The following is a 12314-nucleotide window of genomic DNA, read 5'->3' as shown; positions in this document are numbered from 1 at the left end:
AAGTTTTCCCATAAACAAGTTGGCGTATGAGGGGGCCATCCTGGTACCCATGGCAGTCCCTTTTATCTGCAAGTAGTGGCGGTCCAGGAATTGAAAATTATTCTTTTCAAGGATGAATTTGGTGAGGCTGATGATAAAGGAAGTCTTAGGGAGTTCACCTTTAGTTCTTTTGTCAAGGTAATGTTCAACTGCAGCAAGTCCGTGGGCGTGGGGGATATTGGTATACAGGGATGTGACATCTATTGTAGCTAGGATGGAGTTAGGTGTGAGCTTGTTTGTAACTGAAGAAAGTCTAAGAAGGAAGTCTGTTGTGTCTTTGATATATGATGGGAGATTTTGTGAGATTATAGTACAAAATCTCCCATCATATATCAAAGACACAACAGACTTCCTTCTTAGACTTTCTTCAGTTACAAACAAGCTCACACCTAACTCCATCCTAGCTACAATAGATGTCACATCCCTGTATACCAATATCCCCCACGCCCACGGACTTGCTGCAGTTGAACATTACCTTGACAAAAGAACTAAAGGTGAACTCCCTAAGACTTCCTTTATCATCAGCCTCACCAAATTCATCCTTGAAAAGAATAATTTTCAATTCCTGGACCGCCACTACTTGCAGATAAAAGGGACTGCCATGGGTACCAGGATGGCCCCCTCATACGCCAACTTGTTTATGGGAAAACTTGAAAATGACTTTCTGCAAAAACAGACTCTACAACCAACTTGTTGGTTCAGATACATAGACGACATCTTTGTCATTTGGCCCCATGGAGAAAATAGCCTCAACCATTTTTTAAATAGCCTAAACACTTTCTCAACATTGAAATTCACTTGGGAATTATCTGAAACTGCGGTTCACTTTCTTGACGTCATGGTGGAACTGAAAAATGGCTCAATCTCCACATCTGTCTACACCAAACCCACCAACCACCAACAGTACCTACACTACAACAGCTGCCATCCCAACAACACCAAACGCTCCCTACCCTACAGTCTTGCCTTAAGAGGGAAACGAATAAACTCCGACAAGAAGAATCTGATAACTTACAACAAACAACTCCAAACTGCTTTTGAAAATAGAGGATACCCGACACAAACAGTCTCTTCGCAAATAAAAGCGGCCCAAAATGCTACCGACAATCCACCTAAGAAAACCAAAACCACCTACGATGTCAACCTGGTGACTACTTACCACCCAGGCCTCAACAGGCTCAATAACCTTTTGAGAACCGGCTACAACATGCTTCGAAGCTCCACCCAGACCAAAGATCTCTTCCAAAAACCCCCCACCATAGTCTACAGACAACCTGCCAATCTAAAAACCATCCTAGTCCATCCCAAGTTACCCGACCCGTCCGTTGAACCACCTCCAAGACTGCCCCCAGGTTCCTACCCATGCAATGAAACCAAATGCAAGACCTGTGGCATCAACATTCCTGCAGAAACCTTCACCAGCACATCGTACAACAAAGAGTACAAAATAAAAGACCACATAACATGCAATAGCGAAAACCTGATCTACCAACTACAATGCAAACTCTGTCAAGCTCAATATATAGGCCTAACCACCCAAACTCTTAGGAAAAGGATGAATGGACATAGACAGGATGTTAAAACAAACAAATACAAACCCATTGCAATACATGCAGCAAACCACAACTTAGACTTTGATACATGTTTCACGACAAAAGCCATAAAATCCCTCCCCAAAGACCAATGTAACAGCTCCCTACTCAGAAGGTGGGAACTAGCCTACCAATACATCACTGATTCCAGAAACCCTCCTAACCTTAACATCAGATAATTCACCCAACCATTCCCTCAGCTAGCTTCATTTTTATAAAAATCAACCACCATATGTATATATAGAAGTATATGTGTATATAGATGTACATAACAACAGTAATTTTAAACAACAGTTGGCAACACTATTGTGGAACTTTTGAATTTGAACTGTAACTGCCAGTTTTCTTTCTTCTCCCTTCTGATGAAGTCCCTAACTGGGGCGAAATATTAAGTTTTTCTGTGTTGTGTCATGTGTTTTATGTGTAATCAAGGCTAATCTGGACTCTATCTACCAGGTAAGCTAGCTGATCCCTATCCTTGTACATAATAATCCTAATGTTAAGTAATCAGTATTCGATCGGAACTTGGAACTATTTTCATCCAAATGAGTTGTCTTCAGTGTAATCTTTGCTCAATAGTAACAACTGATGTTTCCTTTTTCTTGTACTGTATTTTGTAATTTATTATTATAATGTGGGTGGATGGCTTATTTTGAACACATTGTTACAACTGCATGTCTTTTGTTTACTTTTTCCTTGTTATTTTGTTCAACCAACATTAGCCACCCAAACCAACTTAGCAACCCATTAGGCCATATGTTAAAAAGGTTTGACTTTTAATTTCATTTTTTTATGTAATTAGATTTTTTTATGCAGTTTTAACTGCATTAAACACATTTTTTGCCAGAAATTAATTATCTACAACATTTGAAGGAAATCGTCAAAGCCGTTTTTGAGATCTTTGTGCAAGCAAGCATACAAGCATACATGCAAGCAAACATTGCTCATATAAGAGTATAGGATATAATCCAATAATCAATAGGCTGTTATACGGGAAGCTAGCAAGAATACAAAAATCACTAAATGAGTAATTGATAGTTAAAAGTCCATAGAATTGTACATTGAAACAAAATGTGTTTAAAACCTTTTCCCTTTTGGACACTATAGGGCCAGACTTTAATCTGGATTAAAAAAAGTGTACCATTATGTTTATTCAAAATGTATTAATATACAGTACTGTGAATTTTTGTCACCATAGTAAACAGCTGTTTAAATTCCATTACTAAATATGTTGTTTGTGAATACAGTACCACTATTTTGAGGACATTTATTTTGTTTGAGTGACAATGTGGAAATGAGGTATAACAAATTTGCATCTCTATGAGTCAGTTATGTAAGGGAGTTTACTATGCGTATAATTGTACCAAACCAAAAAGTGAAATATGTATGAAATCAAATTCGTAGTTCAACAGAGATTTATCTAGTCCATGATCTATCGATTGCCAACTTTATCTATGATCGGACGACGCAAAATAAAAAGTGGGATACGAGTTAGGAAGTAAATAACTGAGCGAGTTTGTAAAAAGCGATGAGGGCGGAAATGCAATGATGGTTGAAGAGGAGTTGGGAACTGTGCTCAATAACGAGAGCGGAGAGCGAGCCAGTGTTGAAGAGTCTGCCATTGAAAACAAATACCTGCGTCCAGCGTCCGACGTTTTAATTGTTTCTAGTGATTAAAATGCAGACAGAAATTCTAGTTAATCTCTTCTGTAATGTCCGAAAAGAAACTGTCGTTTTTGTTTCATCCTTTCATTTGTGTAAAGGAAATTTCACTCATTCTACAACAAAATAAACCATTATAGGAAATGGATGAGGATGGTCGATTTTCATTGTCGCCACTAATGTCTCCAACTAGTTCGAATTTGAGACTCAGGCTTAAAAATATTAAGGAAGGTCATGTCAGTTTTTAATTTATCAGAACTTGTCTTTTTCACTGTTTTCATTTAGTATAAAAATAGCTACTAAACAATGATTTAGTTTAGAGTGGTTTTTTCATGAGACATTGGCATTTATTGTAACTCAGGGTACCAACTGTAGCGGAGTGGTTAGCCTTAAAATCTGAAGGTTTGATCCTAACCAGTGTTGATTCCCAGATACTGTTTTTCATGCGGCTTTCAATCAATGCTGTCTGAGAACTGTTGAAGTCAAACAATAACAAGATATGGGTTAGAACTATCCTCCAACAAAAGAAGAAAAAACATAAAATACTAATGGTGTTACAATATGTTATAGATTCATATACTTGTACTAGCTCAAATACTATACCAAACCCCTTAATTTATATTTATAGTCTTTAGTTGTATGGAATTTCGGAGGTGTATAGAGATTCCATAGTACAAGGGTGAGCCAAAAAAATGTGACACTTCAAAAATGAAATTCTTGATAGCAAAAAAGAGTTTATTACTGCAAATTTAACTAAAATCTTTACATGATTTTACTATTTTATTTAAGGCTGATGATTTCTCTCAAGTGATGTCCATTTACATCTTTTCTATAAACTTGCCATTATTTTGCCTAAGATTGATTGATGAATAGCAGCAACCTCATCTCTTATACACTGCTTAAGCTCACTTATATCACAGGCTTCAACAAAAAAACTTTACTTTTCAGATAGCACCATACCAAAAGTCACATGATCTAAGACCTGTGCAACAGACTTTTTACATGCTGAACGTTATTGACTCTGCAGTACACTTGCGTGAACATTTCCAATAGTTTCCGGTGTTCTAACTGTACGAGGCCTCTCACTTGGCTTTATTTTGAGAGCAGAAGCCGTATCCCGGAAGTTACTTACTCACTTTAAAATCGTATTTTGAAAAGGAAAGGTGCCATTACGACCAATGTTGAAGTGAGCACGAAACTGTCGTTGTGTAACAATAACAGACTCATTTTTATGTTTCAACATTGACTATATATACTTACAGGAGGTATATCTGTAGATATATATAGTCAATGGTTTCAATCACTAAAGAACAATGATGCACTAGCCACTGATGCCATGGTAACTAACATCAAAATGGCATTAACAAAACAACAGCTGTCTGCAACAATGAACTCTGTGATAATATAACAGCTGAGCAATATAAAAACTATCAGGTTTTTATGGATCACCCTTTATAAGACATTGTATTTAAGATAAAACTGACTTGGTGTAGTTACCATAAAGTTGCTTAGCTTAGTTTTGAAGGAACTGTAACATGTATCCTCAAAAGAGTAATGTGGAAATAACATTTTTCTCTATGTTTGCAGGAAGTATATACAGACGTGGTGCTCGTAGATGGAGGAAACTTTATAGAGTCAATGGACATATTTTTCAAGCGAAGAGGTTTAATAGAGTAAGTAAAATAAAGTAGTAATAATAAGTAGTAAAATAAAATAAGTAAGTGATGAAGTAATTTATCACTATCTTCCTCTCATTTAGAACTACATGGGTAATCAACGGAAAGAAGATATCCAACTGTGAAACAATAAATATTGCTCAGGTTTTATTTTAGAAGTTTTTAGACAAAAACTAAGCCTTAATTCAGCGAAACAACTTTATCAAGAAATCACTTTGATGATTTAAAATAAGTTTTTTCAGTTCCTATGTGTTCTGTGGAAAATAAATATCAAAGTACCCTTAGGGGGAAAGTCTTAATTATGAAATAAAGTTTACAATTCTCTAAAACACTTTAGTTTTAAAACTTATAATGAAAAAAGATTTTATGAAGATTCTCTAATCAAACATTGCGTGGGATTTTGTTTTACTAATTAAAGTCTCCTGAAGTTTCTCTTCTCTTTTAATTCACTGGATGGGTAATATTTCACTCCCAGTTATAAAAGTTAAGCAATTAAGTTTTTCTTAGACTTTGAACAAAATGTTAAGTCACTATTCAAACACATACTAACTTCTGCTTGGCAGCTGCATAAGGCAGTTTACCCATAGCTGTAATTCTCATTCAAATTGTCTTTTAAACGTTAACAACTTGAAGCGCTAATTACATCTTTAGGTGAGTTGTGATGTTTGAGTTGGGACTTTGTAAAGTCGTCTCTTGCAAACACTGCTGGCAACTTCCCATCCCCATCCATTCAGTTCTAGAGCTGCAATTTGACTATTTTATAATTTGATTCATCCAAAATATTTCTTTAATATTGAAAGGGGTAAACTATCATTATAGTTCATATTAGTATTAATCTAGTGTAACAATGAGTTTTGTTTTTTTTTATGGTTTTGTGAGTTTTGGCTAATCACAGAGGCCACAGAAATTGGTTTATGCCCATATCAGTTATCAGATCAAAAGTGATTGAGGTATTCAACTGCCTATCGCTCGTTTGGAATATTTATTCTACCAACCCCGATAATATGCAATTAACAAATAGTTGTTTAAAGTTTACACCACCAGTCAGACTCAGCTTAAATTAATTCAAGCAAATTATGAAGGATGAGTTTGGGATGATGAATAAGACCATCTGTTCAACCACTATTAAAAGTAGTGAAATAAGAGGAATGAAAAAATCCCTTATTGTAAAACAATGCAAATCAGCAGATTTTATTCCTTGTCTTGCTGTGTTAAACCATAAATCAAAAAGGATAAATACGGAGGATGGGGCAAGGCCAATCTTGTGAATAGTGTGAGGGACAGGAGTTCAAATCCCGCTCATCGCCAATCATTTAGCTATGTGATAGATAATAGAATCCACCAAGCTGCAAAGAAAATAATGATCTCTCAGGTAAAGAGTCCTACATTCTCTGTGTAGAAGAAAACTTTACTTTGAAAACCATAAATCATTTATCCTTTCAATATTCCTGTTGTACGCTAATCAAGAGGAAACTAAGATGCAAAGCTTTAAAAGGCATTGAAAACAACTGATTCTGCAGCGTGGACCAAAGTAGAGTAGATGAACGTTCTTGATAATCTATCCTTTGATGTCCTACTTTTGAAATGAACCAAACAGTCTTTGTAGCATGTAATCTGATTTTATGAACGCAGCAGACAGATTTTTAAAGTTGTATTTTCTATTTTCCATTTTAGTCTCCAAATGTGGTCTATAAGTAACATCATTGACTAAATTAAGTCCTAAAATGCTTGAGAAGATATGCGTTTACTTTTTAATTGCATAGGCCTATTATGTTTATTTAGTTTGCTACAAAATAACTAATGACAGTCCTAAAAATGATTCTATTAGAAAGCTATAATTTAGAGTAAAACTAACCATTTGTCTGAGCTGATGAGTTTAAATAATGTTAAAAAGTTCTTGTACCAGTAAGTAAGCAAAGCTACTCAGAAGATCTCACTCCACTGCATTCATAAATATAACATATGCACCTCAGGGCATTCCTGACTCAAAAGTAATGTATATGATAATGAAAAGGACCTACGCCATGATAACTGAATGATATTTTTAAACTTAGTTGTGTGATAAAACCCACTTGGCTGGCTTTAAAGTCTCTGGTGCTTTAGTCAAACTTTTTAAGAGCTAAATACAACAACATAGTCACAGGCTATGAGCTATAATTTGTGGCCTATTTTAATTTTACCTACTTTATAAATATTGTGGATAACCTTTGCTTAGGTGGGTCCATGCACAGCACCATCTACTGATCTAATATGTTGATTAAAATACCTTTTTCTGTGATGAATTCAATTATTAAATGCAATGTTTACTGCATTTTGGTTTGAATAGGTCTGAAAACCAAAAGCCTAGGCTCGCCCTGAGTGTAATTATCGGCGGTAAATGAAGCGTGAACCAGTTAGTGCTCCCTTGTAAGCCTTTCAGTCAGCTTTTCTTTATGCCTGTGAATCATTTTACGGAAATTTCCCACCACTAAATAACTTCACGCCTTTACAAACAATTTTGGGTGGTTTGTGGCTTTATGTTTGATTTAACAAAACTTGTAGGGAAATTCAAACGTTAGTGAAGTATTGTGGCCACAGGAATCCAGCAAAATAAAATGGAACCAATCTAACCTTAATTAAACATCTGATTAAATTCCAATAGTATCTTCCTGCATTTACAGCTGTTTAAACATAATTAAAAGCTTACATTGTTACCCAAAATGCACACGTCATCACTCTATGCCTATTAACCTGAGACATATTTTAATCAGCCTTAGGTGTACCTATTTTATTTTTTATCTGTATAGATGAAAATTAAACCGCTATTAAATATGGTGGATTCGCAATCAAATAATTTTGATCAGTGTCTTTTTTAATAAACTTTATAAAATATAGATTTTCATTAGTTGAGGAGAAATGTAATTAGACAGATATTTATCAGTAGCTTCAGAAATGATTATGCATAAAAGTCACATTTCTTTGGTAATTAAGTATTGTCTGTTAAATTATTGTCGGATAAAATAGCTAACCTCCAAAATAGTAAAACAGTTTTCTTTAGTAACAATTATTTACTGTACTACAGTTGCAGACATTAATTGTAATCTATGTGAGTATGTAAACAATTTATAGAGTTATTTGATTATTTTAAATTTAAAAAGCTACAATCACGCCTATATAGTTGGTTAAAAGATATTTTGTAAGTTTAAATTTTCTTGGTTATTGAATAATTTTCTCTACAATACCATAATGATCCTCTTTCAATACTTCTCTTCTCACTGATAGATGGGCCATTTAAATAATGATCAGCAGTATAATTACAATCTTATCACATTTCCCATCATTTGTATCTTAGTGTGATAATAGGCTAGATGTGTCACTAAGCTGCACTTTGTTTATATTTAATATTTATTCATGCTTTACTCATTCTTTGAGGTCAATCTGAGATAAGATGTCAACTCGGTGGAAGTATTTCATAGATTCAGAACATCTGTTAAACTATCTCAAAGTAATTTTGATTTTATTGATACTTGCAGTTGTATTGAACATTGTGAAGGTATTTTTGATAAGTTTGACATCGTTGTAGTTTAGTTTTATTTAATTTCTGTGTATTAGTGTTTTCGGGTGAGTAATAACCCTGGGATGATAAGCCAATGCCTACTTGATTGATTTATGAGTGTCACATTGTGAAATTTTACTTGATGTCGCATACAGTGCCTACTTGACATTTGATATGTATGTTACAGAGAGCGTTCTGTGCCTTCTGTCAAGACCGCATCTGGGGACTCGGTCGACAGGGGTTCAAATGCATCCAGTGCAAACTGTTGGTCCACAAAAAATGTCACAAACTTGTACAAAAACCTTGCAGCAACGAAGCAGTGGAACCGATCGTCAGGGATGAGTCTAATGGCGATGGTACGCCCGTTTGTGAGTACTTTTCGTAGATATAAATGTTTTTCAACATTATAGATAGACTTCAGCTATCTTACTCCAGTTTTGTACTAAAAATCATACTTCTATTCAATCTGCCCTCTGATGAAGTCCTCTATTAGACTGTGTTTTGTGGACTTTTATTTGAGTACCGATTAACATCACACACAGATAACTGAAATTTATCCCTCAATAGTTTTCTAATTTGTTTACATTTAAAAACCTACACTAAGGTATAGTAAGAAATCATAATAGCCCAATATTCGTCTTGAGAAATAATAATACAAAATTAAACTTGGATTCTTATTAGTTATATGGAGACACGCTCTAACTGGCAGTTTTGTTTGGTTAAAAATTATGTGATATTAATGTTAAAATTACTTTTAATGCTCAGCTCACCATTCTTAAGGAATTAAGATCACATTTTCATTCATAAGTTCCTGGTGACATGAGAGTGAAGCATATACTACGTCTTGTTGTATCTTGATTTTTGAATCTTGTATCGTCAATTTATATTTAACTTTGCTAGATTTTGTTAATTTATAACAACCTAATAAACGTTCTAACGTGACTGGGCATTACTACAACAGGTGGACATTGCTAAACACATATATGACTCATTCCAAATGTGTTGCGAAATTAGATACATTTTGACTGAAAAACGTCTCTTAAACAGTTAAAAGTAAACCGTGCATAACGTGTTAATAAACCTCTCTCCTTCACAATAATGTGTTTAAAACTTTTATGTAAATAAGAAACACGACCTTAAAAAATTCTCTTGTCAAAATGTCTTTCACTTTATAAAATATCTTTCTTACTCGAGATACTAAAACGGAAGGGAAGGTCTCTGCTATGTATTTTTAAATGATCATAAGTCCCTTTCTCTCTTTAGTTCCATAGGGACCTTCCCTGAATAATACAATGAATATAAATGTCTCAGCGTCTTCTTTGCAAAAATGTTGAATTTCTATTCCGTACTGAATCAACAAATCACAACATTGTGTTCATTGTACTTATCTGAATCAGACATGAAGACTATTTAGTTTTAAACTGTTTGAAGTTCCTTGCATATTTGTAGACAAACCTTAAATATCATCTGAATAAAGGTTATTTCTAACTAATGGGGTTTACAGTACCTGTCATCAGTTTCAAATGTTACATCTATATATATAATACGTGAAGCCGTTTTTTGTTAACGCAACTCCTCCCTTATTTGTGGACCAATTTCAACTTTTAAGGTGTCAACAGATTCGTTATATGTAGTTTTGCAATAAGGTTTTAAAATTATAAAATTCCTACTCTTAAGGGCGTGAGACCCTCTCAAAGGTCGGAGTTTTCCCATAAGAAATACACAGAACAAATTTAAAAACAAAAACAGCTGTTTATAAAAAGAAACTCATTAGCTTTTTGGGAGTAAATATTAAAGTTTGTCATATTCAGTCAAGTTTAATTTTATGATTCAGGAGAGGCAAATAATGTACACATTTCAAAAAGAGAAAATGAAAATTGATATCCAAATCTTATAGCTTGAAGAGTTATCCAACCTATTTCGACATATGAATCCATACTTTCAAAACTTTGGGACAGGTATTAAAAGAAGAATTCCACTGAACAACGTGAGAACGTTCTGATGCGGGGCACATACTATGACTGACAGACAACACGTTAAAATATGTTAACCAACTTTCAATGATGTTGCTGCTTTAGCCTATTCAAAGCATATTATGGCTGTCCAGTTGGTAACCCAGAGTTTGTGGGTAAAACATGGGGTACATGAAATGGTTTATATCACCCAACTTTTCAGGATTCTCTACGGAGAAAATTTGTTTGATTAGAGGGAAGTCTCAAATCAAAGAAATAAAATTACCCAAACTTAGTGATGTAAAATACCCGGGTATTTAAAACTCGGAGTAAATACCCTGGGTATTTACCCGGGTAAATACCCAAAATCCATAAATACCCGGGTATTTTGGGTATTTATGAAATCGATTGAAATTCATTTATATTTACCCCTAAATATGTTATTGTTATTATTACATGATAAATTAGGATAGTCTATAACACCTTTTACAGTAACTTTAAGCTTTGCTAGTACCTTTTATTTAATGATTCATCACTTTTTTTAAAATATTACATTTAAAGTTTCTAAATAAGCATTTAGTTTTGTGTCTTAAATCGAGTAACATCAGTTAAATTTTTTTTTACTTGCTAAAAGATAGTACATTAAAAAAGGCTGTGACTATTTCAATTGTTATCATTTTATAAATTTATAACCAATTAAATAACATTCAAACAAAATTATTTTAATTTATACATATCCAGGAATTGTTGGGTACCTATTTATGATGCAATAAAAACAGTTGAACTTGCCATGAATAGTTTTATTAACAATACATTATTGCGTAGGCCTATAACATTTTAGAATACTCCAAATTCCTAAGGCCTGATTGACATAGGCAGAATACTAAAAGTAATTATAATTAAACTTTTCTGTGTTACCGCTTGGCTGGAAACAATAATATATTTGGATAAACCTACTAAAAAAATGTATCTCCTGTTTTTTGGCCTAACTTAATATAATTTTGAAAGATTTATTGTGCTACAGATTTAAATGTTTTGTATCACAAGTTTATGAAATTAGTTTTTTTATTTTGATACCATTGATACTAACAAAAGATCTGGAACAAAAATATGATTAAGTCCTGCCATACTACTGATTGATTTTTAATTATTTTCTTCTTAAAAGTTGTTAACACATAGGCCACTACTAGGTTAAATTTTCCTGTCTTTCTAAATAATAATTATTACTTTACAAATTATTTTTCTTCGCTTTCAATAAAATAAATTCATCTCTCTATCATAGAAATTAAAAAATCATAAGTAGTCAGGGCCAGTGCAACCATGCGACAAGGGTATTTATGCCGATTATGCTTTATGCTGAGACCTGGGTATTTATGGCGATAATACCAATAAGTAAAATGCTAGTAGTGTCCATATGAAATGTTGTTTAACACATTTTATTATCATTTTACTATCCTTACAGGGTAATAATTGCAAAAAAACATCTCAATCTTTTCTAACTTTAATACAAATTATAAATACCCAGTTTTTGGGTATTTACCCGGGCCTGGGGTAAATACCCAATTTATATTTACCTACCCACTGGGTATATTTACCCGGCCCACATCACTACCCAAACTTAAATTACTTAACACAGGCTATCAGTAAGGCAACAGTTTTCTTTAATTCTCAATGCTGGAAAAACGTTTTTGTAACATGTTAACTCGAATTGAAGCAGATCGCTTAGCATTCATTAGAAGTTATCAGTTAAAACTAAGAGCAGAAATAATGTAGGCCTAGGTAAACCTTTTACGATGCAAATAGAGATATTTAAAATTACTTTCTAACAAGGGTTTAAACAACTCTAAGATGTAACTAG

The 12314-nt window shown here is 33.7% G+C and overlaps 1 protein-coding gene across 1 annotated transcript in view; it reads left to right on the top strand.

The window, feature by feature from the left end:
• The window catches only part of LOC128988325 (atypical protein kinase C-like), a 195947-nt gene that overhangs the window by 144214 nt on the left and 39419 nt on the right, over positions 1-12314 (top strand). Inside the window, exons 3-4 of the mRNA XM_054409510.1 lie at positions 4881-4966; positions 8692-8872. Coding sequence (XP_054265485.1) covers positions 4881-4966; positions 8692-8872 — 267 coding nt within the window. The remainder of the gene's footprint in view (positions 1-4880; positions 4967-8691; positions 8873-12314) is intronic.

This window comes from Macrosteles quadrilineatus, unplaced genomic scaffold (assembly GCF_028750875.1).
Source record: "Macrosteles quadrilineatus isolate MER2022 unplaced genomic scaffold, UCM_ALF_1.0 Scaffold_3__2_contigs__length_128488019, whole genome shotgun sequence".
Lineage (NCBI taxonomy): Eukaryota > Metazoa > Arthropoda > Insecta > Hemiptera > Cicadellidae > Macrosteles > Macrosteles quadrilineatus.
The sequence above is the reverse complement of the archived record's forward strand: the minus strand, read 5'-3'. Positions and strand labels throughout refer to the sequence as shown.